Below are 26,564 nucleotides of genomic sequence, written 5' to 3' on the forward strand. Positions count from 1 at the left end.
GAAGGCTATAGTGCTTTGTCAAACTGATTATTGGAATTCCTACTTCTTTGTGCAGAATTTAAAAAAGATTTTGAATTTCCAATTAGGTATTTGTAAAACAGATTATTAATTTGGAGGTAATAAAACCTCATTGTCTTGATTAGCGTGACAGTAGTTAAACTTTGTCCTCGTTTTAACTTTGAAGTTCATCTTGGTATTTGATTCTAACAGAAATTATTTAGGCTGACCATACTTCTACTGTTGGTTAATTGCTTCTATATTAAAGGTGGTTAGGTCTAGTTTTCCACTTCTTGAAGCAAGTGAACCAATTGAAGAGTATTGCAACAACTGAGTGAGCCTGTCAAGTTCCCATATTTTGGTTAATACAACAATTGCAAGCTTGATAGATTCAACATGGGAATAGATTTCAATGTTTACACCTGTCCATGTATTTCGAATTAACACTAGATTTTGTTAGCTATAGCTTGAGGTGAAACCTAATGGTTTCGTGAAAATAAAAGGCAAACTTAGAACTGAAAAAATAACCTCTTTTTAGTGCAAGTGCATAATTTTCTATACAGTACTGATGTTCATTGGTTGTGCCAACTTAGTTGGTTGGGAAAATATGTGGATTTCTTGATTCATTATTATGCTTGGATTGTAGCTTTCTAACGAAATTTTTTTTACATTTTTCGTGAACCTATTTCTCGATCACTTTTTTAACATACATACATCAAGTTGTTGCACTACATTTTTTTATAAAAATTCAAAAAAAAAAAAAAAGAGCAATCCGAACGGGACTACCAAAAGAATAAGTTGATATGTGACCAATCATAAAATTAAGTCGTTTAATTTGGTTGTAGTAATTAATAATTGTATAGAAAATCACTACTTCACCACCTATGATGAGATTATCCCCATTTTGTCAAAAACTTTAGTTCATGTTTCACGGTCAATTTTTTCCCACAGTGCTTAAAATTGTTATTGCCTTATGTCTCAAAATTTCAGTTTAGCAGAATAACCAATTAATTTTAAACAAAAAAAAAAAAAAAAAAAAGATGTGTAGCCTAAGTAAAATTACTTTGAAAAACTGATTTAATCGTTATTCTCTGATTCATTCAAGGAAAATAATTAGAACCAAGCAGGAAAATGCAATGTTATAAATAGAAAACTTACGCGAGGGGAAGCCATGGATCCCCCTTCTCTCATGTATTGTATAATAGATAGATATCTACTAATACAATAATAAAGTGCAAAAATTCAATCTTTAATATGGAAATTAATACAGTGCTGTCGTGTTAATATCAATAGTATCTTACATTTGGTATCAAGCATCCACTTTCAAAGTCTGTGATAATTCATATAGGGAAAATGACCTATTTCATCCCTCACATTTCGCAAAAATATTCTTTTCGTCCCTCACTTTTAAAATGAAGCAAATTCGTCCCTGACATTTAAAAATTAAAACTATTACATCCCTGAATCTAATTTTCAATCTGAATCAAACCATCCAATAACCCAATAATAAATTTCGAAAATAGAATTGATAGATCATTCGGTCAACTTCATCGTATTCACATGACATTTATTAAACCAAAAAAATAAAAATTATAACATAAAAGGCCATTCTTTGTCTTGGAATAGTAGAGTTTTTTTTTTATAAATCTTTTCATGCACCGTTAGTATATCCGCTTGCGAATCTAGATGTGTATCATAAATATAAAATTTGGTGTTTAAATTTAAATTAAAATGATATGGCGGTACATAAAACCGTCAGTGTATACAATGATAATGTAGAAAAGATTAATCTTTCTTTTTTATATTATAATTTTTTCTTTTTTCTTTTTAGGTTCATTAAATTTTACATGAATATCAAGTTGAGTTAATCAAGTGATCTACCAATTACACCCCCAAAATTTGTAATCAGGTTGATTGGTGGTTTGATTCAGATTGAAATTTGGGTTCAGGGATGTAATAATTTTAGTTTTTAAATGTCAAGGACGAAATTGTTCATTTTAAAAGTAAGGGACGAAAAGAATATTTTTGTGAAATGTAAGGATGAAACCGATCATTTTCCCATTCATATATGGTAGTATAATGCAATTGCTCTTGGAAATTTTAGGAAACTGTCAGGTCACAAACTATAGGACCTTAACGCAATAATGGCTCAATTAGAGCACTAATTGGAGCAATAGTTAGTTAAGTCAGTAGATTAGTAAAACGGTGCAGCTTTGGTTCTCTTAAGTAATGGCAATACGATGCCGTTCCAATTAATAAGGCATCTAGTTGTTAAATTCAGTTGCTAACTGTCTGGCCAGTCGGTTAGGTTGGTTATAAAAGTAGGGCCCACATGTAATGGAGGGATACGGAAATTAATCACAAGTCTTTGCTGCTCCTCATTCTTGCTTTCTTCTTTCTCTCCCCAACTTCCTCTGTTCATTCTTCCAAAACCTCCCAATTTCCCTAATTCTTGACTCTTCTCAATTAACATTCCTCCAATTCTTCCATCATTCCAAAAATCAACCTCGAGGTCGTGACAAAGTGGTATCAGAGCAGGCAATCCTCGGAACTGAACCACAATCATGGCAGAAAGTACCAGATTCCGCACCATAGAAGAACAGGTGAGGAAACAAGAAGCTAAGCTCCAAGAGCTAGTGGAGGCCATACAGGCGACTAAATCCGAGCACCAGCAGGACAAGGAGGACTTGAAGATGGAGCTTGAAGAGAATAACAAGCGTATGGAGAACCTGATATCAGGAATGGAGCAGAATTTCAATCTAGTCCTTGAGCAGAAATTTAACGACCTACTGTCTAAGCTGTCCTATGGAAAGGAGAAGGCAACCGAAGGAGGCGGTAGGATGATAGACCAATCACCACTTCTACCAACACCACCAGCTCATCAGAGGCTATCAGTGGAGTATGAGACTCAGAGGAACTTCAAGAAGGATTGGAGTAAGTTTCACATTCCGAATCCTCCTAAAATTGATTTGCAAATGTTTGCTGGGGAGAATCCTAGGGAATGGCTGCGTAAATGCAACAAATATTTCCTGAATTATCAAGTTCCTGAAGAACATAAAATCGATGTAATCGAAATGTACTTAGAAGGCAAGGCTGATAGGTGGTTCCAAGGGGTCAGAATTGAGAGACCTAGACTTGGTTGGGAAGAATTTGGGGAATTATTGTGTCTCGGATTCAATGACAGAACTGGTAGAGATATAGTAGAAGAATTTAATAAACTTCAACAAGTAGGTAGTGTGGAAGAATACCAGGAGAAATTCGAGGAATTAAAGGCTTTGATGATGATAAGGAATCGAAATCTGGACGAAAAGTACTTCATATCTAGCTTTCTGAGTGGACTGAAGGAGGAGATCAAGCCTATGATTAAGATGTTGAAACCTGTAACTCTGGTTGAAGCATTTGAACTGTCACAATGGCAAGAGTATTCCTTGAAACTGCAGCATAAGAGCTCTAAGGAAAATGTCAAACCTATAGGAGAAAACAGGCTGGGGTTGTCCAGAAGTACTACTACCACCCCAGGGGCTGTTTCATATAAACTTCCTGTCTACAACAGCAAAAAACCTTCTAAGTTGGAAGGTATGCAGGAGGGCACTAAAGACCCTAGGAGGCTTTCTGTACAAGAAATACAGTACAGAAGGAGTAAGGGATTATGCTTCAAATGTAGGGAAAAATATGGAGTGGGGCATCATGTAAGGGTGGCCACATGAACTGCTTGATCATGGAGGAAGAGGAGGAAGTTGCATTTGAAGATGCTTTGGGGGAACAGGATGAACAAACTGGAAATCCTGGCCAGACGATGGAAATGTCCTTGCATGCCCTGTCTGAGGCACTGAAAAGAAAAACCATTACATTAACAGGAGTTTTGGATGGGGAAGAGGTGCTCATCTTAGTGGATACTGGAAGTTCTGACAGCTTTATCAGTAGTGAATTGGTCATTGGGATGGACCTCAAATATCAGTGGGTGGATCAACCTTTTTCTGTGGTCATGGGGGATGGAACCTGTGTTACCAGCAAGGCTGTCTGTCCTGGAGTGCAATGGAGTATCAACCAGCATCAATTCAAGTTCAATCTCAAAGCCATGGAGTTGGGAGGATGGGATATCATATTGGGAGTGGACTGGATGACACACTTCAGTCCCATCACCTTTGATTTCCAGCAGCTTAGAATCTCATTACACCATGAAGGAGGGGAGATCCACCTGCATGGCCAAGCAAATAAGTGTGACATGGACTTGATCAGGGGAAAGGATTTGAGGACCTTCATTGAATACAAAAGACAGATGTGCATGGCCATGAGCTCGCATCAGAGTAAGGAGAGCATACCAGAGTCCATACCACAGGCAGTGCAGGAACTACTGCAGGAGTTTGAAGATGTATTTCAAACTCCCAGCTCATTACCCCCTACCAGGAGTGTGGATCATGAGATACCACTTAAACCAGATGCTCAGCCCTTCAAGCTCAAACCTTACAGGTACCCTCACTATCATAAGGAGGAGATAGAGAGACAAGTGACTGAAATGCTACACAGAGGCATTGTGAAGCATAGCAACAGCCCCTTTGCTTCTCCTGTGTTGTTGGTCAAAAAAAAGGAAGGAACTTGGAGATTCTGTGTGGATTATAGGAAGTTGAATGAACTTACTGTCAAGGATAGATTTCCAATACCCAATGTAGACGAGTTGCTGGATGAGTTAGCAGGAGCAGTGTTCAAAACTAAACTGGACCTGACAGCAGGCTACCATCAAATCAGAGTTAAGCCGCAGGACACCTTCAAGACAGCTTTCCAGACCCATTGTGGACACTTTAAATTCCTGGTGATGCCTTTTGGTCTCACGAATGCTCCTGCCACTTTTCAGTCATTAATGAACCAGGTTTTTCAACCTTATCTCAGAAAGTTTATCCTAGTTTTTTTTTATGATATTTTAGTGTACAGCCCCACAATTGAGGAACATCTCCAGCATCTGAGAATTGTAATGAATATATTGCGAGAGAACCAGTTATATGTGAAGAAGTCCAAATGTGCATTTGCTCAGGAAAGGATAGACTATTTGGGGCATACCATTACTGATCAGGGAGTGAGAATGGATGACTCCAAGGTTAGCAGCATTTTGCAGTGGCCTGTACCTAAAACTGTCAAGGAGTTGAGGGGGTTCTTGGGACTAACTGGCTACTACAGGAGGTTTGTAAGGCAATATGGACAGGTGTGCAAACCTTTGACTGAACTGCTCAGAAAGGATAACTTCAAATGGAGTATACATGCACAAGCAGCTTTTGAGCACTTGAAGGAATTAATGTGTTCAGCTCCAGTCCTTAGTTTACCAGACTTCAAGAAGGCATTTGTGGTGGAAACAGACGCCAGTGGAGGGGGAATTGGGGCAGTCCTAATGCAAGAAGGGCACCCCATTGCCTTCTTGAGCAAGGCCCTATCACCTAAGAACTTAGGACTATCAGTCTATGAAAAGGAACTTCTTGCCTTGGTCCTGGCAGTCACAAAATGGAGGCATTACTTGGTGGGGAGTCACTTTGTAATTAGAACAGACCATCAGTCACTAAAATACTTGTTGGATCAGAAACTGCACACTGCTCTACAGCATAAGTGGATGACGAAACTAATGGGGCTGGATTATGAGATACAGTATAGGAAGGGCTCTGAAAATCAAGTTGCAGACGCCTTATCTAGGAGGCATGAAGCTGAGTCAGTTAATACAAATGGATCCTGCCTAGCTATTACTGCTGTTAGGCCAGGCTGGTTGGAAGAACTGCAGAAAAGCTATGAGGAGGATGATCACTGCCAAACAATCATGGCTCAGCTACTGTTGGACTCCACTGCTCACACTGATTACAACTTGGTGGATGGAGTGCTGAGATACCAAGGGAAGATATATGTGGGAAGTGCCAATAACACTAGGACCCAGATCATTCAAGTACTTCATGGCTCAGCAGTTGGGGGGCATTCAGGACAGAAGAGTTGTTGGCAGAAGATTAAGTCACTGTTTTACTGGCCAGGCATGAAACAAGAAGTGATCACATTCATACGAAACTGTGACACATGCCAAAGGAATAAATCTGAGCATGTACCTTATCCTGGCCTGCTGCAACCAATTTCCATTCCTACACAGGCTTGGACTCACATTTCCATGGACTTCATTGAGAAGCTGCCTAAGTCTCAAGGGTATGACACCATACTAGTGGTGATTGACAGATTCACTAAATTTGGTCATTTTATTAGGCTCACTCATCCTTTCACTGCCAAAGTAATAGCACAAGTTTTTCTGGACAACATATTCAGAATACATGGGTTGCCTGAATCCATCATCACTGACAGAGACAAGGTCTTCACCAGTGGATTTTGGAAGGAATTATTTAAGGTACTGGGAACAGACTTGCATTATACGTCCTCTTACCACCCACAATCTGATGGTCAGAGTGAAATGCTCAATCAGTGTGTGGAAAGCTACTTGCGATGCATGACAGGAGAAATGCCATCACAGTGGAGCAAATGGCTACCTATGGCTGAATGGTGGTACAATTCTACCTATCATTCCAGCCTCAAGATGACACCCTTCGAAGCACTGTTTGGATATAAGCCAGTACCTCTACCATTGGGGCCTTACTTAGACTCTGTGGTACCTGCAGCTGCCAACCTGCTCCAGGAGAGAAATAGAATCTCAACTTGCATCAGGGACAACTTAGCTAAGGCTCAGCAAAGAATGAAGTACTTTGCTGATCAACACAGGACCGAGAGGGAATTTGCTGTTGGGGATTGGGTGTTTCTGAAACTTCAATCATATCGACAACAAACAGTGGCAGTACGGAAGTGTCTCAAGCTATCTGCAAAATACTATGGACCATTTGAGGTGGAGGAGAAAGTTGGTTCAGTGGCTTACAAATTGAAGTTACCAACAGGCACGAGATTGCACCCTGTGTTTCATGTCTCACTGCTCAAGAAGAAGCTGGGCACACTGCGAGGAAGCTCTATCAATCTGCCAGAATTAGATACACAAGACCAGTGTCCATTACAGCCCGAGGCAATCCTGAGTAGAAGGGTCATTTTGCGCAATGAGCAACCTGTCATTCAGTTCTTGATCAAATGGAGTCAATTGGAGGCAGAGGAAGCTTCTTGGGAGGATAAGTCCTTCATCGAGCGATAGTTTCCTGCATTCCAGACTTGAGGACAAGTCTGTTCTTAAGGGGAAGGGATTGTCAGGTCACAAACTATAGGACCTTAACGCAATAATGGCTCAATTAGAGCACTAATTGGAGCAATAGTTAGTTAAGTCAGTAGATTAGTAAAACGGTGCAGCTTTGGTTCTCTTAAGTAATGGCAATACGATGCCGTTCCAATTAATAAGGCATCTAGTTGTTAAATTCAGTTGCTAACTGTCTGGCCAGTCGGTTAGGTTGGTTATAAAAGTAGGGCCCACATGTAATGGAGGGATACGGAAATTAATCACAAGTCTTTGCTGCTCCTCATTCTTGCTTTCTTCTTTCTCTCCCCAACTTCCTCTGTTCATTCTTCCAAAACCTCCCAATTTCCCTAATTCTTGACTCTTCTCAATTAACATTCCTCCAATTCTTCCATCATTCCAAAAATCAACCTCAAGGTCGTGACAGAAACCCATCCTAAGAGTCACATCATGACTCGAGATGGATCAAGAGCTTCTACAATTACGGGTGACAATAGATATTAAGACAATGACATGCAAGAAAAACAAAAATCAATTGTGAAATTTGTGTACCAAAAATTCAGTGCCAATCATCAACTTCAAAATTTATTCTATCTCCCACTATCAACTACTAGCCACAGAGAAAAATTTTAAGAAAAGAAAGAATACGATTCTGAAACTAGAAAAAAGTCAAAAACCTAGAATCCTCCGAAGTTTCTAAGAGTAGGCTTTATTGAGATTTGAAAATTCTAGAATTAGTATTTCATCCTAAACTTTTTCCGTTGGTGACGATTTAATCCCTAACTTTTATTTCTAATCAATTTGATACTTGAACTTATTTTGCCATACTAATTAAGGATCTCTGTGGTGGCACCACTACTTAAAACCGATTTGATTCTTAATTGACTAATTAAACAGGGGTATTATGGAAACATCACTCATGAAATTGTAATAAAACAAGTAAATCGTGTTAAAAATACCAGATAAAACTTTTAGATCGTATAAAAAATTATCAAATAGAACTTTTTTAAAATTTAATCTTGTGATTTTTTATATGATTTACTTGATTTATTTATGGTCTTGTGAGTAATATTTCCAAAATATTTCTATTTAGTTGATTAATTAGGAATCAGGCCAGTGTTAAGTGGTGGCGCGGCTACAAAACTCCTTAATTGGAACCGCAAAATAAATTTACATATCAAATTGGGTATGAATAAACGTTTGAAACTAAATTGACACAAGTAAAAAAATTTATGGGCGAAATTGGGCTCAAGAATTCATAACCTAAGGAAAAAAGAAATCCGTAACTGAACAAGGGCAAAGACAAATTTAGCCCAAAAAAAAAAAGGAATATAGTTGACTAATTGGACAAGTAGAAAAGCAACACGTGTACATAAATAGCCCACTCTAGCTCTTCCTCCCCCGCATCACCGGGCCACGACCACCAGCAGCGGCTATCCAAGCTATCAAATTCTGCAAAGCCAAAAAAAGCGCTCTCAAATTCGCCGGCTACAATCCAAATTTTGCCGATGATTTGAAGAATTTCCTTTTTCTGCTTCCATTGATTCATCACTGGATTACAACCTTTATAGCTAAATTCCCCACAAAAACCAAACAATTTCAAGCTACAGAAATGATTTCTACTTCTTCCTCTTCTGCGATTTGTACTGGCTCCTTTTGCTTCTCTAATCAGAGTCCTCCAATTCAAGAGGTCTGAAAATCTACTATTGCTACTGTTTAAACTAATTTAGTTGTATTTGCAGTCCGGTTTCGCGAAATTCGCTCCCTTTTTTTGTCTCCTTTTCTATTTTCTAGGGCTTATTGTTTGTTATCAGTCACAAAAAAGAAAGAAATATGAAAAGGAAAAACTGTTTAGCACTTGGATTGTCGTTGTAGACTTGGGTGTTTGTCTTTTATTAGGGTTAGGGTTTTGATGTTTATGATCATTTGCTGATTGCTCGCTGGTCGTTTCACAATTAGACTTGCAAAGCTTTTCGCTTTGATTATCAGTAGCTATTGCTGATTGCTAGGAGAAGGGAAAATGATGAGGGATAGGAGATACGGAGGGGATAGGTTTCGGTCCCCAACACCTCCGCCTCGGAGACTATCTCCGCCCCGGCCCCCAGCGAGGTTGCGGGACCGCAGATACTCTCCTCCGCCACCACGGAGGCGGCACAATATGGATGTGGAGGATGAGAGACGTGATGGAGGAGGACATTCAAGGAGAGATTATGATAGATACCATGAAAAGAGTTTTGATCGTGGAGGAAGGGAGTATGAGAGGAACTTCAGTCGTGGAGATAGAGGGAATGAGAGGGAATATGACAGGAATTTCAGCCAAGGGGATAGAGACAAGGATAGGAGTTTCAGTTGTGGAGGTGGTGATGGAGGTAATGGTAGGAGATTTAGTCGTGGAGATGGGGATGGAGATAACTTTAGGAATTTTAGTCGTGGAGGTCGAGGGATGAGGATATCAGATTACAGTGGTGGTGGAGATAGGGATAGAGTTAGAGATTATGGTGATAGAGAAAGAGATAGAGATGATGGGCGTTCAAGGAGTATGCATCAGTCAAGTGGCAGTGGGGAGTACACACGGCGTGTGTATGAATCCAATGAAAGAACTTCCTCCAAGTTCAGATGGGATCCTCTCTTCAGTGAAACCAGAAAATCAGATGGCTTCAAAAGTTCGTTGGATAATGGGGTTGTTGGTAGAGGAGTAAGGACTGATCTGGAGTACGATTATAAGAGGCATAAGTACTTTGACAAGGGGTATGATGGATTGGTACTTGATTCCAAACCTCTGTTGGTGGAAGCTGAAAGGGGAAGGGATTATTCTAGCTCCACTTATCCTATGAACATCAGCTTTCCAACCAAAAGTTCTGGCCATGTTGATACATTTGGAAGTGGCATGTCAACATCATCACATTATTCAATTAATTGTCTTCACAAAGGTGAAGACTTCCATTTTCACGCCAAGTTTGATTCAGAGAAGTTAGTTAAAGATGGGCCAGTCTTGAGGGATCCATTGGCAAGGGAATCATATAAAGATAAGCCCTTGACCTATTCAAACATGGATACTGATTATATGGTGCCATCATCACGGTTGAAGGATTTTGATCCAGTGCATCTTGGGAGTTTCAAAGAGGATATCCCACCTGCATTGAGGGATGAACTTCGCATTCCTTCTGGTGGAATTAGAATCACCACTGGAGTTGAGACTAATTCTATTGGCTATGATGGGCGTCGACAGAAGTCACGAACCAGGTCTCCTGTGGATCATGAAGGGAGATTAAGAGAGTTTAAGAGTTATTCAAGGTCATATCTTGGTGCTGCTGAAGAGAGCCGCATGGACAATGCATACCCTCTAGTTGGCAGCAGCAATGGAGGTGGTACACTTCCCAGGTCAATTGACTCTTATGGAAAGAGTCTTGGCATTGGAGAAGACTACAGGTCACAAGATTCATCAAGGTTGGGCATTTTGGAAGGTGATGAATCCTCTCATCAAGGATATTCTAGAGGGAGCAGGATGTTGGACCACCATCCTGCTTCACTTGGACACCCCATTTCTGACCATTATGATGCACAGCAATCCTTCCATGCAAGAAAGAAGGATGTGGATGATCAAGGTTATGGAAGTGCTCAACCTAAGTATGAAAGGGAAATTTATCATGGCCTCGAAAGTTCCAGAGTAGGAGAGCATAATCATGATCTTGAGATAGCTCATGGTCCTCGGTCTCATCACAGGCGATCAGATGTATTACCATCTAGAGAATATGATCCACTCTTAGATGATACTGATGGTGGATCTCACGAGAAATTGGTCTTGGGGAATATGAATTTGTCTAAACCGTCCAAGAACAGGCTCAAGCGGAAACATGCAGAAAAGCAATTCATTCAGCATGGAAGTACGAGTTATGATCTAGGGGATGCCCGTGAACCTTGGGATGATAATGTGGATTCAAACATACCTTCAAGGAGTTTGAAAGTGGGTAACTCCGGATATGGGAAGTCTAGAAGGACATTAAATATGGCAGCCCACCATCAATCACCCTCTGGCACAAATACATTCTCTTCATCCGTTCATACAAGAAAAACCCAGATTTCTGGCCCTAGAGATATAAAGAAACGGCTTGGGCCAGTTGCTGAGAAAGTTCATGTTTCCCAACGTCTAGCAAAGAAGTACAAGCCTTCACTAAGAAAACGGTTAGGACCTGGTCCTCAAAAGAATCGTGTTACTCTCCCATGGCTGAAGAATCTGAATGCTGCCAATCTGCCAAGAATTCAAGATGGTTCAGGTGGAAGCGATCATGATCAAGGGGAAGATCCCCAGGCAGAAAATGTTACTCTTGCAAAGCCCGAACCTCCTGAAAAGTCCGAGGATTTTAAACAGCTGGTGAATATTGCATTCTTCAAGTTTGTCAAACAATTGAATGATACTCCGGCTAAAAGAAGAAAATACAAGGAGCGGGCAATTTCTGGTAGTTTGAAGTGCATCGTGTGCCGCAGGTCTGTGTTTTACATCATGAAATGTTATTACAGATGGAGAAACTCTTTCCTGTCTTTCATTGAACTTTTTCTTGCTCTTATGCTACAATGAAGTATCCTGCTACTGATTTCAATCATCAGCTCATGAGGAAGTGACAAGCAAATGTTTACCAGAATATGTTGCTAGCTCCTGGATTTTGCTGTCCTTTACTGGTCTCATGCTTCCATGACTTCAAAGAGAGTGTGATATGTAGACTTCTGTTCAATATTATGATAGTCCCCTTGGAGATGGTTTGGAAGAGTTTAAACTTTATGATATTGCTGCTCAAATGGAGGGCTTGTCATGATATTCTTATATTTTTCCGCAGATTGTGATTTTTGACATATGAGTTACATCAGGTGAACAATTCTCACGAAAAGAATCATGAGAAAGGAACAGAATAAGGACAAAGATAAAAATTCATTGTCACTTTTTTGAGTGGCTTGGGACAGAAGAATGAAGAAGATAAATCTTTTAAATGTGTTGGTTGTGCTATTGGAGCATTAGCTAAATCCTCAGATGTGGTTTTGGTCTGATGGTCTTGGTTTTCTGATATAAGAGTATTGCTGAAAAGGAAGTTACAGTTCTTTCCATAGTTACTTGAAGTAATTGTCGGTGTGTAGAATTAATTTCAAAAATGTTTTTCAAGTTATAGGAGAAGAAATCAGCTATCTAGGTGCCTAGTCTAGCTTTATTAGTTTTTGCCCTGAGAGAAGTTTCTTTTGCAATGAAGAGTAGAAGAATTTCTTGTATGAAAGTTTAGGTTGATGAGGATTAGAATCAGTTCTCATGAAGTTTTTGGTTTGGTAGTTGGACTTTACACACATTAGGCTATTTACAATAATGATTGTGTTTTGAAGGCAAATATCAGTCTGTAGGTACTGTTGGGGCCCATTTTTAGTCTCACCACATTTCCAAGCGATGTAATTAAACATTGAATACGCACTTTACATGGAAGACCTTTTCCTGAATATTCTTTTATGCAAATAGTTAGTTGTGTATGTCCTTTTTGCTTTCTCTCTCTCTCCATACTTAATAATAGAAACCTGTGCTGTTGAAAATTTTGCTTGAACTTTTTATGCTTCCAATATGCTTTGGCTGGATTGCCTCATGGAAACATGTTTCTTTCCTTAGGTTGAAACATGTTGCTTTCCCTAGGCTGAGAGAAACATAAACTCATTGATATACAGTTGAACACTCCAATAAGAATTAGTAGTCTTATAACTTAAAGTAGCCATACAGTGATGTTGACTTGCTAATTTCAATTTCTTTTGAACATGAAACAGACACTGTTATTTTTTGGATGTCATTTTCCACCGAGTCCTCTAGCTTGTGAGTTTGATGATTAGTGCTGTTAATGTTCACTGAGAAAGATCCTTGTGTAATGCTGCCAAGAGACTAATAATTACACCTGCGGAGGAGTATGTGACTCTGTAAAATATAGGCATGGTGCAATGGTTTCTTGTTGTTCGATTGTTATTGTCTGTTACAGTACAAAAGAAAGAAAAGAACCTGAACAACAAAGGAACTGAGAAGAGACTTGTGTGAAAATTGTTTAGTCACATTGATCTCTTGTGATGGTTTCTTGTTGTTTGATTATGGATGTGTCTGTTGTGGTACCAAAAGAAAGATAATAAAGGAACAGAGAAGAAAACTGGCATGAGAAATGTTTAGATAGTGACATTGATCTCTCGTGTCTGCCATTACCCCAACAAAGAATCTAAACAATTTTACTAGCAGAGTATGAGCATAAGCTTTAGGAAAAGGATGTACTTTGGAAATGAGAATCATCATTAGCATCTGCTATCAAGGACGGGACGTTCTTCATCTCTAAATAACTCATAGCAATTGAGTTGGTCTTTTATGTATTGTAGATTTGATGTTTTCTTAAGTTGGTCTGCTGATGAATTGCATGATTTTCACTACTTGAGATTTGCTTGCTTGCAGCCAGGAAGAGTTTGTTGGCACAGAGGGTTTGGCAACACATGCATTCACATCTCAAGAAATTGGCTTAAGATCGCGTCACTTGGGTTTTCATAAAGCACTTTGTGCACTTATGGGATGGAAGAGTGCAGAGAAGCCAAATGTTACATGGTCACCTGAAATGTTGTCTGATGCGGAAAATTTAACACTAAAGGAAGACCTCATTTTGTGGCCTCCAGTGGTGATTATCCACAACGGTACCATTGGAAATAAGAGCCCTGATCAGCAGGTTATTGTATCTATTGAAGAACTTGAAACTAAACTAAGAGGTACGTTTCCTTCTCTGAACATGAAACACCATCATAATCAGTCATGACTTTATTACTTTTGTAGGTATTCTGTTATAAGCTCTGGTTTTCCTTGCTTTTAGACTTTAAATTTGTCTACTTTAAGTTCGTATTGGCGCTCATGATATGCTTCAAAATGCCATTGTGAGCAATATTCTGGTATATGGTGGCACTGGATATAACTGTCGCAGGACGCAGAATTTCGTAGCTTGAGTTGATTGACGAAGTTACTATTATCTTTTAACTTCGGCTTGTCATCTTTATATTATTTTCAAAAAGTATGTCAATTGAAAGTCTCTGTTTGACAATTGTCTTGAATAATTGGACACTTGGCAAGTAAGTTTCCATTACGTACGAGGATTTAGTGTTTCAACCACACAGATTGTATAGTTATTCCGTCAAATGTGAGTGTACATTTTGTGGATGAGTCTGTACCTGGATAAATCCTAAGTGTTCAATGAAGGTATGTCCTTTTGGCCCTGGGATTGCAAATTGTCCGAACAATTGTCAATTCCACAGACCATTTGAAGTGCAGAACTGCACAAGTTTTTTTGGATGTCATGTCAGAATTGGTTTTGGTTTGTATTGCTGTATGCCTCTCTGTTTGTGTGTCTATCTTCAAAATGCTCATCTCCATTTTGCAGCCTTAACAAGGATGGAGTCTTGCATACTCTTGAGACTTTCTCACGTTGTACAGTGAGATTCATTGGTCTGTTGTCTTCATTTGTCTTATTTCATTTTTTTTTATTCTCCTGTAATTTTTTTCCCCAGAAATGGGCTTTGGAGACAAGACTAAGGTGTACCGTGGAAAACCTGCAAATCAAAGTGTTTTGGTGGTCGAGTTTACTGGTCGGCTGTCGGGGTTGCAAGAGGCTGAGAGGCTTCACAAGGTTTATGCTGGAAACGATCATGGGAGGGCCGAGTTCTTACGGATCAACCAGATTGGGGAAACAATATCTGCTCCAGTGAACAATATGGAAAATATTCTGTATGGTTACCTGGGGATTGCAGAAGATCTGGATAAGCTGGATTTTGATGCCAAAAGACGTCGCGTTGTGAAGAGCAGGAAAGCAATTAAGGATATTGCAGAGGCTTCCATGAAGACACAATGACGAAACAATCAATTGCAGGGATGTTTTAGGCTGTGTGAACGTGTAGTTCAACTCGTTTTCATTCGTTTTGTTGCTTGTCGCCAGTGCTGCTTTCTTATATGTAGTCACTCTTTTTGGGATGATGATGAGGATTAAAGTTGATGGATCTTTTGACTTGGCATTTTAGAACATCACCTCAAATTGGATGGAACTTTTGGATACTCTAGTTACTATATTAGGTTTAACCGTGGAGGAAAGGTCTATGAAGACGAAATAGATTGTGTTTTCAGTTGAATGGACCGACCGTCTTTACTGCAAACTTTCTGGTTCATTAACTTATATAGTATTGAGATGCTTTCGATTTAGCATTTAATTCTTTGCATTTGCTATTTCGCTTAGTTTTATCTTCCTTTCTTGACAAGTTTGTGGGATGGACGAATTTACCATAAAACCGGCGGGTTGCGTTTTGGGGATCATAATTAGTGAATCCTCTTTATTACATACGAGTATAATATCCGATTGTACGTATAATTTGTTTTAAAAACAATATGTATATTTTGTGTATTTCAAAAATACTCTAAAAAATATTTACATTTGTTTAACTAATTGTATGAAGCACATAATAAATTTTTAACGTATTATACTTCAATTTTTTTGGAAAAATTTTCAAATTTAGGTAAAACTAATGATATATAAATTCCGAATTTTATACAAAGTAATAATGACATGTATTGTATATTATGCAAATTTACACATTAGAAGAACTAAAATGATAACATTTTAATAAATTTACGTTTCATACACGAGGATAAGAGTTAAAATGAGTACTAATGTAGTAAAATCCATAAGAGTTAAAATTAGTACCAATGTAATAGTAAAATCTTTGAAAATCACAGTAATTTTATCTGTTCTTTGACTTTCGTAACTTTCAATTATATTTGTATTATTTACCTATGAATTCACATACACGCGCGCACATATAATACATAATTTTGCCAATATTTTTATGCTGAACTTTTAATTATACTCTTGAAAAAAATCATACAATACATATATATTATGTCACATACTATACCCGTCTCGTATTATACTTGTACCTTTAGGGACTCATATCATATGAGCCGTTCTTGCAGCTATATTGCGCTCAAATGGGAATATTGGACTATTGGTCGGAGTTTTCTAAAGACACCTATAAACAAAGAGAGAAAGATCGCTGGTCCTATATGCTTAGCTACAAAGATATACAATTGGTCTATAAACCTAAAGAAACACTCCGCATGTGAACTGAGAAGTGATCATCTTCTTTGGAAGTTCAGGAACTTGATGCCATAAGCGAAGACGAAGAAGAAGAGGAGGACCCAACCGACGTGGGCAAAGACCACTGGAATGAGGAAGTCATGGTCATAGCCCAAGTATTCTTTAAGGAATTGGTTGATTGGAACTTTTGTGTCACTACCAGGGACTTCAATACCAGTTGTTCTGTCAGCAATTTGAGATGCAAAAATGCCATAAATTGACCATGCAACAGGAGAGCACCAGTAGTACCACCTCCACCATACTGGAATAAGCTGCAAATTGTTTTAACACAAAATGGTGGTATGGTCAGTCAAGAATTCAATGGAACAGTACAGTACAATTTGGAGCTTCATGTGTGGAGTGGAAGGTAAATATAGCTTAGCATTTCACGTACCGGACGCGGGATGAGAAAACCAGAAAACAGATTCCAGAAACTCAAGAAGAAGGACATGACAATAGCAGCAATTTGATGGCCAGGAGTCAATGCAACAACCATCATCCCGTACATTGAGAAGTAGGCATAGCACATGAAGATGAAGTAGTAGAAATACAAGAACTTCTCGGCAGTCCAGTCGAATCCAATCATCGAGTACAAAAGAAGTGTATAAACCAGAGTTTGAATTGCAACATAAATAGTTTCAATTGCAACCTGCAATTGTAAGATACACAAGGGATGTTAGAACTGGAAGGTTTTATTTGATTTGCGAGTAGAAAATGATAATGTGACAAGTAGACAGGCAAAAAGGGATCTGAATGCTTTACCTGAGCAAATGCGTAAGGCAACTCAGAGTACATTCCTGCTGCTCTTTCACGGTAAAAAACTGTTCTCTCAATCGCCACAACAGACTGCACGGCAGAAGCATTGGTTGCTCCAAGGAAAAGAACAGCAGCATAAGTAGCTCCGAGTAAGTTAAGCAAGTCTTGTTGTCTAAATCTGTTAACAGATGCACAGTATTGAAGCTAATGTTAGCATTATGTAACTGAATTGAGTAGGCTCTTTTATCATTCAAGGTTGCGAGATAAGGAAAATTTGGACTTACATTTTAGTTCCTTTGTCCCAAAAGATAACGCCAAACATAATTCCAATGACAACAGTCATGAAGAATCTAATTGCATTATATTGTGAGTTCCTCCAATATGACCAGTGTTGTTTCCAAAAACAAGCCTTGCACTGAACTAAAAAGGACTGAGAGTATTGGGTGGGGAAGTATAGATCCCTGGAACCCGGTTCAGGAGCGCTCAGTTCCTTTATTAGCTCCTGATTCCTCCTGGAAACGTAAACGAAGTAACAGGTCAATGATCTTGCAGCACATATAGAGACATTTGATTCTTGAAAACTTTCTACGCTGTATAAGTTAACCCTTCTTTAACCTGTAGAGATCAGAGTTGGCATATATTTCTGCAAAATCGACTCCAAGTTGAGCCTCCATTGCTGAGGTGCTGACATCCAACATCCAGGTAGCTGGATTGTGACCCTCTTTTATCTTGGGAACACCAGGTACAGCCTGCAAGTTGGGTAGGATTTCAATTCTAGTGCACAGACAGTGTGTTTGCAACCAAGCAATAATGCAATAGGAGCAGAACCTCACCTCAAAATATTCAACGAGTTTGTGAGAATGGCGACCAAGAGGTCCAGCATATATCACTTGTCCTCCTCTCTTCATCAAGAGCAGCTGCAGGTATAAGAATGGTGTTAAAGAATGCTGAGTGCCCAAAAATATCTAGTGTAAGAAAAATGACAATTAAGTGTACCTCGTCAAAAGCTTCAAATATATCAATGCTTGGTTGGTGAATTGTGCAGACCACAGTTCTACCAGTATCCACTGTATTTCTGACAGTACGCATGACAATTGCAGCAGCTCTAGCATCAAGTCCTGAAGTGGGCTCATCCATAAAGATGATGGAAGGATTAGCAACTAATTCAACAGCAATTGTAAGTCTCTTTCTCTGCTCGGTTGAAAGGCCGTCCACTCCTGGAAGTCCAACAAGAGCGTCCCTCAGAGCATTGAGCTCAACCAAGTCCATGACTTCTTGAACAAACATCTGTAGTAAGAAAGAAAATGAAACTTCAGCAAGTTACATAGAAAGCGTTGTTGATTTAAAGGCATGCACATTAATGCACCAGTGTATCAATGAGTCAAAGGTAATAATTCTAGTAATTACTATGCTTACCTTTCGAGTTTCTGTCTTTACATCAGAAGCAAGCCGCAGCCAGGCAGAATAGAGGAGCGATTCATAAACAGTTACATAAGGAGAGTGTATATCATTCTGCTCACAGTAACCACTAACTCGGGCAAAAGTTTCTTGGTTCTTTGGGTAGCCTGAAATGCTTATGCTTCCTTCAATGTAGCCACCTGTCTTTCTACCTGCTAAGACATCCATCAATGTGGTCTTTCCAGCACCACTGACACCCACCAGTGCTGTTAAAACGCCAGGCCTGAAAGCACCACTAACATCTCTCAGAAGTTGCAATCTATCTTCTTCAATCCCTTGTGACTTCATTTCCTGATATGAATCAAATTTCCAAGTTAGAAAAATAGTAACAATATTATGTTTGTTTCCTATGCAAAATTTCAGAGAGTCTGACCACAGAAATGAGATGTGGGCAATTTCACAAAATTAAGGACAGGGATGGACGAGACTTACTGCAGGCATGTCCACGTAGTACTTCACATGATTGAATGCAAGTGAGAGCGGTTGGAAGGGCAAAACCATTCCTCTAGTTGCTTGATTGTTTGTTGCACTAACCATTGAGTTGCCATTTGCCTGAGAATTTCTTACACCCATTTGAATTCCTGTAGCAATGACAGCGTATGAGAAACACATTTATTTGGCCCTGAATTATTTTTAATAACTGAAAGCCTTGAAAAGAGGAATTTATTCAGTGGTGCTTTAAGCTTGGAGTGTTAAATTCTTAGCCTATTCCCTTTACTAACATCCATGACAATGCTACGAACGAAAGAAAGTATCAAAAATTCTTTTGCTTCTTAAACTGTAAAATATGGTAACTGATGTGAACACCTTTTTTCCATACATTTTGGTGCCAAATCCTCCGATTAAGTTCTGTGGAAATGAGTATTGAATTGGAGAACTTTTAACATTTGATGTTTTACAGTTGTTCAAGCTTATTTTAAAGAGGGAGACAAGCTAATCCAATGATTTTTACAAAATTTACTTACATATACAAAAAGGAGCAGTTTAATAGACCACAAACCTGCAGAATTGGATGCTTCATTTCTAGTCTTTTTCTCATCATCGTCCTCAACAAGAACAGCTTTAGTATCTCCAATTGCTGATAATTAAGTCGTATCACGTATTAAAACATGAACTTCTTGTATCATATAGTATAGAATGATAGATGACAAATGTAAGATAACAAGGTGGACTATTGTACTCACGATTTAAAAATGTCAATGCTCCAATAAAAAGAACATTGAACAACAAGGAGAAAGCGAAAAGAGCTCCTACACCAATCCAGTACCAAGTTTCAGTGGTAAATAGACCTCTGTCCTTTAGAAGTGTCTTTCCAACTGTAGGTTCAGAGCCATTGGAGGGCTGTAGAATGAAAATTAAGAACCACGATCAAAATCAATATAGAGTATCCTCTAGCTTTACAGATCTTGGAAAGAATGTACACATTTAGAGGCAATTATCAGGAGGTCTTACGTTGCTCCATCTTTCAGAAAGAAACTCGTTGATGGCAATGGCATTTTGTCCATACATCATAGGAGAAACATAGTAACCCCATATCATCCAATTCTTGATGTCATCTATGAATTACATTTCCATAAAATTGGTTAGCAATTCAATTATATTGCTACAAATAAAGCAGCCAAGACAGATCCAAGCATGGAGCAACTGATTTTCCGCAACCGACAATAAGTATATCTAGACTACAAAATGTCATTGCGAGAAATTGTGGTATATATAAATCATGCTTTCACCTTTTGCAACAATGAAGCCTCCTAGAATAAAGACCAACAACAAGGTGAAGGTTCCAAGCGTGTTTGCTACAACTTGTGCTCTTCCAGCTGCAGCAATGAAACGAAACAAAGAGAGAGCCATCTGATGGATGCCAATGAATGCCAAGAGCTGTTTGAAGAACCTGATACATTGAAGATAAAAATAAAGAAAAGCATTATTAGATGCCTGCCAAGAATTGACTAAAAGCTTCAACGAAATTGCATGAACTTGAACTTACCTGGCTGCAGAAGGCGCAAAACCAATGGTGTAATACGTGAAAATGATCCATATTACGGACTCCATGACTGAAATGGGAATACGGAGGACCCAAATTGGCAGAGCAAATGCCCAAGCTGGGTAGAACAAACAGTCCCTCTGCTTGAAAAAAACAGGAAGCCTGAAAACTGTCATGGCCAGCTCAGCCATTCCATTGAACATCACATTGATAAGACTGAAAAACAATGCTCCCCAAAACTTAGCAGCATCATTCACGTGACCAGTTTTCATTTCTGTTCTTAAAAACACCGTCAGGGCAATTAAGGCCATGATAGTGATTTGTGTTGTTTTAAATATGAAAACAAAAGCACTCCGCTTCATGAGCAGCCATTCACGATCAAAGCATGCCTTGAAGAGATCCCAATTCGAAATTCCATACTTCTCTTTAACCAATGCTGCAGGGTGGGTTCTGGCCTTATCATAAGGAACTCTAAGGTCTGCTGTAAGTCGTTGTCCTACATGGAAGGAATTGAACGCATTTGCGAAATCCTCTGAAGAGACATATCTAAAAGGCTGGTTTTTTCTGTACCAATACTGCTGTTGGTCCTTCTTTGAGGTAACCTCCTGCAGAAAGTCTGCAATTCCTTTCCTTTCAGGACATTTAAATCCCATGTACTCGAAGAACTCAAGAATATTATCACGTGGACCCTGATAGACAATCCGCCCATCAGAAAGTAGGATGACATCATCAAAAAGATTGAATGTCTCGGGCGCTGGCTGTAAGAGAGAGATGACCATGGTTATATCATTAATATGAACCATCTGTCTCATGAACTTCACTATTTGGAAAGTGGTGGAACTGTCCAGTCCTGTTGATATTTCATCCATGAAAAATGCTTTTGCTGGTCCTACCAACATTTCAGCTGCATTTGACACAATCACAACGTTAGTCCAGACGATTTGATGCGTGAAGAAAGATCACTTAAAACTCAAAAGATGATAAAGCCTGTTTACGCTGCAAAATGTCAATTCAAAACATAGTAGTGTATCTTTCTTCTAGTTGAAAAGCATAATGAATCGGGAGCTGCACATTAGAATTTTATTCAAATATGTGATACTTGAATCGTTTTATACTGCCTAGAGCTTTCGGTAATCGATGCGTGCATACCAGTGGTAACACGCTTCTTCTGACCACCAGAAATGCCTCTTCTCATGTCATCTCCCACCATAATATCAGCACAAATGTCCAATCCAAGAATCTGTTGGAACATTATGAGCACATTAGTCTTGTCTGAATGACATCATAATCCCCAAAGAAAAAAAGGGTTCTGAGGAACGGACCTTCAGCACATAATCAGTAATCAAGCTGGTTTCCTGTCCCGCCATGGCTGTGGCTTTCATGAACGCATCAATCTCAGGATCTGGTTTAATACCTGCTTCTCTCTCCCTTCTTGACAACTCCACCAGCATATCATATCTGGTTCCTACTCCCAAGCATCTACCAGCAAAATCCATTGTCTCACGTACTGTCATTTCACCATAATGAAGATCATGCTGGCTGATATAAGCACTTGTTCTCTGAGGAACAAATTCATGGAATTCATGACCACAGTAGGTGATTTTTCCAGTGACCTGTTCATTCACTTACAATCAGCAACTCATCAAGAATGACAAATAACGAAAACGTCTAAAAGGAAAGGGGTGGGGGGAGGGGACATACTCTCAGATCATCATCAGCTTTGCCTGCCAAAGCTTTCAGTAAGGTAGTTTTTCCTGAACCGGGAGGCCCAAGCAGTAGTGTCATCCTGAAAAAGCAGTAAATTTCAAGCAGAAGTGTAAGAACATGATGGAAGAGCTAATCTTAAAATTTAGATTAAAAGACAATATCCAAGAGTTAGATAAACTAATTTAAAAAAAAAAAAAAAGAGTTCTAATTAGAAATTCTGAGAAGCATACCTTGTTGGTCTAACAATTCCACTCACACCTTCAAGAATTCTAACAACTCTTTTCTTTGATTGAGCAAGTCCAATCAATCCAATAGCAGCCTAATCAAACATAAAAATGAATGGAATAATACTTCAGAAGGATACAGCAATTATCGGACAAAAAAATAAATTCTGGAAAAGAACCATAACAGGACGCTTAAATGTAAAACCCCTCAATCTTTCTACTTCAGAAACTGTATAAAAAGCTCTATCTTCCCTATTTCAACCATTTTCCTATGTTCCCCTTGATAAGATTATTAACGAAAATTGCAGTTCTTCGACGTAGTGCATCTAATTAAGCATTCACCGTTATTTACCAATAAAACTAACACCGGAGAATTAAGAAACTTAAGTTGTGGGAAATCCCATTCAACTAAATATTAGTTCCATGAACTGTGTCAAGACGCAGGGGAGGAACAGAACAGCTAATCACCTCAAGCGTGTTGAGGGTGGAGTTCCACAGAGTTGGAAGTGCTCTGGTGCCAACATATGCATCTCCCTCTATAGATAAATTCTGGAATCTCACTTCAATCTTTGGAATCTCAATACCCACCCTGCACTCGACCAAACAAGTCAAAACATTAGTTATCTACAAATCCCAACAAAAGCTGTCAAAAACCTTTACAAGATTGTTCTGATCATCATATAAAAGCATCAAAACAGGAAACCTATTAAGTTCCAAAATTGTGAAGCCCAAAGCTACTTTTAACATCATTTTTTTTACAGTAATCAAAGAGATGACAATAGCAAGATAGCTGAGAGAACATTCACCTGTCAGTTCGATCTCGGAGTCTTGTAGAGGAACTCTCATTGTCATCTTCAACACTTTAAGAATACTATCCATAACTGCTTCTATCCTGAGCACCAAGATTTAACATCAACCTATTGAGATCACTCTTCCATTACTCACCACTGCTTAAGCATCCCTTTCTCATCCTATCATAAGTAGGCAGCCTCAATAGCAGCCCATTGAGCTCCTCTCATCACTCCACCATTTTCTCCTAGTACTATTCCTCGCAAAAATATCAGGTGGACCTTGCCAAATCTCCTCACACTCCCTGACCCCCAACTCCTCCTACTACTCGTCGCCCTCGACAAATCATCCCCTGCAAAAGCAGCCATTGTTTCCAACTCTCGCTGATCACTTCCTTTCCGAACCCCTTCTATTCTTTTCTTCTTTCACCTCAATATACAACAAAAATCAGAAATAAAACTCCAGGACAGAAACTGCACGCTACAAGACTACCAACACTGCACAAAGAATGAACGAATTGATCTTGATTCCAACTTGCTTCGTGTTCAGTCAGTTTCTCTAGCACCTTTGGCCAAAGGAAAACTGAATTTGGTTTAAGACTGTTCGTTTAGATATTATATACACACTTAGAATATTTGCTCTTTTGTTCGTTGTGTAAGTATTCAGGCCGCTCTTGTGTGTTAGTTCCTTATGTGTTTCGATATGTATGAAGAGGGTACCTAAGCGAGGGTGTACTTTATCGCACTCAACCTAAACCCTAATTTGCGCACATATTTGTACATGGCTTGTGTATATGAGCAATTTTGGAACTAAAACCCTTGAACTTGTGGCTCGGGGTGACTTTTGAATAATTTTGTGAAGTTTGTGAGTTTGGGGCCCGATCTCAATACCTAGATGGACTATTCGAGCCGGTTAGGGTTTGGTCGAAATCAGTCCAACCTGGATTAAGGTCACCAAGTTTGTGAATCCGGTTCACCGAGTATGTGGACCAAATTTGTGACCCGATCTTGTGAACCAAGCTCAATTTCGTTCGCTCGAGCAAGTTTGTGAGGTGACTGGCCAGAGAGGGTGATAAGGTGTACGGTGGGAGAACAAGTGAAGTTCTACGGACCATTATTTGTGGTCGACGGAGTGTCGGCAGGAGGTCACACATGGCAAACGATCTGGCTTTGGAGCCACCTGTATCCTTATTATGTGATGTTACTTTTCTACTTTTGCTTTACTCTTACTGTGTAACTGTTGTTACGTGAAATTTACGCTTTTGCCCCTGTTTACTTACTAAGCATATAGTTTACCCCTTTCCTTTTGTTTTCCTTAGCAGGGGCCGATGCGGGGACTTTTGGCACATACACTAGTATAGTTAGGTTTGTTTGTAATAGTCGGACAGTTAGGATGTTTGTTTTTGTTTTGGTGGTTTGTATAAGAACCCTCCTTAGGGTCTACCTTCTGATGGTTGTTATTATACTGTATTAAAGTGGTTTGACTCGATACTTTTGAAGATGTAAATAGAATTTTTGGCGGTTGTATATATTATAAATAGTTCTCTTTTGGTTTAATATAATTTTGTTAGCTTTGTGTTTTGAGTCCTGGCGCGAGTTAGGCAGGCGTTCCGCCGATACCCTAGGGTTCGCCCTTGGGAGAAGCGGGGGCGTCACAGATGGTATAAGAGCGCCTAGGTTAGAGGACTTGGGCAAGTGGGACATACGTGATAGGCACTAGGCATACTTGATTCTTTTAAGATGAATGATATATTTTAAGCTGAAATGCCGGAGAACTGACGAATTAATGTTTTTCGAGTGGTGTGGGACCGAGACCTCTGAGTGCGAGGGGTCCAGAGGATCGAGTGTTGCGTAAGCGGGCGATCCGTTATCGGCAGAGACCTGGAGAGCCTTAAACTTTGTACTTCCCTTTTGGTCAGGTGTCGCACTGACCTTGTAGGTGTTGGTATACGTACAGTTATCCTGACGAGGTCGTCCTGGCAGTGGACGATGAGCGACGCAGCCTGATTAGTCAGCTAGAGGAGGCCAGAGAGGTTGGCCATGGACAGGCGATGCGTATTAGGGACTTGGAGCGGGGTCTCCGAGATGAGATGCATAGGGTTCGGAGTATTTCGATTGACTGTGAGGTCATTCTAGATATGGCCGCGGAGGCACCGCCACGAGCCACCGGTCCAGAGGTGATGGACGAGATGGACACGTTAGGTTCCGTTGGGAACCTGGGCCCTAGGGGAGGCGTTTAGGGTCACTTTTGTACTTTTGTTTAGTTAGTGGATTCTTTTGTTAAAACTGGCATGACCACTTTCTTTCGTTATTTGGTTGACTGACTAGATTTTTGGAGCCGGTGCTCATGTGTACATTGAATTTTGTACCGATTGGAGGTCGGTAATCTGTAAATTTTTTTTGGTGTGACTTTGTAAGTATATGTATATATTTGAGTGGCATTTTGAACTTACCTTTTGTGTGTATTTTGTGCATACGCTTTACGTCCGTACTTTTGCTCATAGTTTGGATAATCAGTATATGTAACGTTCCGATCTATAGACTTGTGCCCCGAAATGGACTCCGGTGGTCAAAATAGAGCTGGAAAGCAAGGACGAGACTCTGAAGGAAATAATGGAAATGGGTCGGATCAAGTCGTTACAGCCATCCAGCGAATGGCCGATCTACTAGAGCGAATGACAAATCAACAGGGCCAGGGAAGCAATACTGGGATTCCTGGACATAATCCGGGAAATAATCCGGGTAATCATGAGGGAGAGGACCGTGCTCTAGAACAGTTCCAGAAATTTGCACCTCCTAAATTTATAGGTGGACCTAATCCTGACCTAACCGAGGGTTGGATGGATCGTATGTTAGATATATTTGCCGCGCTTAGGTATTCGGAGGAGCGGCAGATATCCTTTGCCGTCTTTCAGTTCGAAAGGGCCGCGCGAGTCTGGTGGAATGTAATCAAAGCCAAGTGGGAGCGAGAACAGACCCCCTGGACATGGGTCAATTTTACTCAAGAATTTAATGAGAAATACTTGCCGCCCATTGTGCAAGAGAAACGAGAAGATGATTTTATCCGCCTGCGTCAAGGGGCATCTAGTGTAGCGGAGTACGAGATCCAATTTACAAAGCTCTCCCGTTTTGCTCCGGAGTTGGTGCTAACGGAGCGAAAACGAATCCGTCGCTTCGTCCAAGGCCTAAATGTGGAAATCCAGGAGGCTCTAGCAGCTGCTCAGTTGGACACGTTTAGCCAAGCGCTAGAAAAAGCCCAGCGGATTGAGACAGTTAGGGGACAGGTAAAAGTTTTTCATGACAAAA

General features: G+C 39.7%; 1 protein-coding gene and 1 pseudogene across 1 annotated transcript; one reads left to right on the top strand and one right to left on the bottom strand.

Moving 5' to 3' along the window:
• Positions 1-8,878: 8,878 nt before the first annotated feature.
• LOC113753279 lies at positions 8,879-15,377 on the top strand. Its single transcript, XM_027297394.1, has 3 exons — positions 8,879-11,665; positions 13,632-13,936; positions 14,726-15,377. Exons 1-3 carry the CDS (start codon positions 9,201-9,203, stop codon positions 15,064-15,066), a joined length of 3,111 nt encoding a protein of 1,036 aa, XP_027153195.1. The 5' UTR covers positions 8,879-9,200; the 3' UTR covers positions 15,067-15,377.
• Positions 15,378-16,045: 668 nt separating this feature from the next.
• Positions 16,046-23,627, bottom strand: LOC113752300 (annotated as a pseudogene).
• Positions 23,628-26,564: the final 2,937 nt, after the last annotated feature.

The sequence above is a fragment of the Coffea eugenioides genome, chromosome 11 (assembly GCF_003713205.1).
Source record: "Coffea eugenioides isolate CCC68of chromosome 11, Ceug_1.0, whole genome shotgun sequence".
Taxonomy (NCBI): domain Eukaryota; kingdom Viridiplantae; phylum Streptophyta; class Magnoliopsida; order Gentianales; family Rubiaceae; genus Coffea; species Coffea eugenioides.

What these genes read in the sequence shown, in the direction of transcription:
- LOC113753279 (XM_027297394.1), top strand. Translation starts at nt 9,201, where the DNA reads ATGATGAGGGATAGGAGATACGGAGGGGATAGGTTTCGGTCCCCAACA. An exon ending in AAGTGCATCGTGTGCCGCAG is followed by an intron (nt 11,666 to 13,631) that starts GTCTGTGTTTTA and finishes GCTTGCTTGCAG; the next exon opens with CCAGGAAGAGTTTGTTGGCA. An exon ending in ACTTGAAACTAAACTAAGAG is followed by an intron (nt 13,937 to 14,725) that starts GTACGTTTCCTT and finishes TTTTTTCCCCAG; the next exon opens with AAATGGGCTTTGGAGACAAG.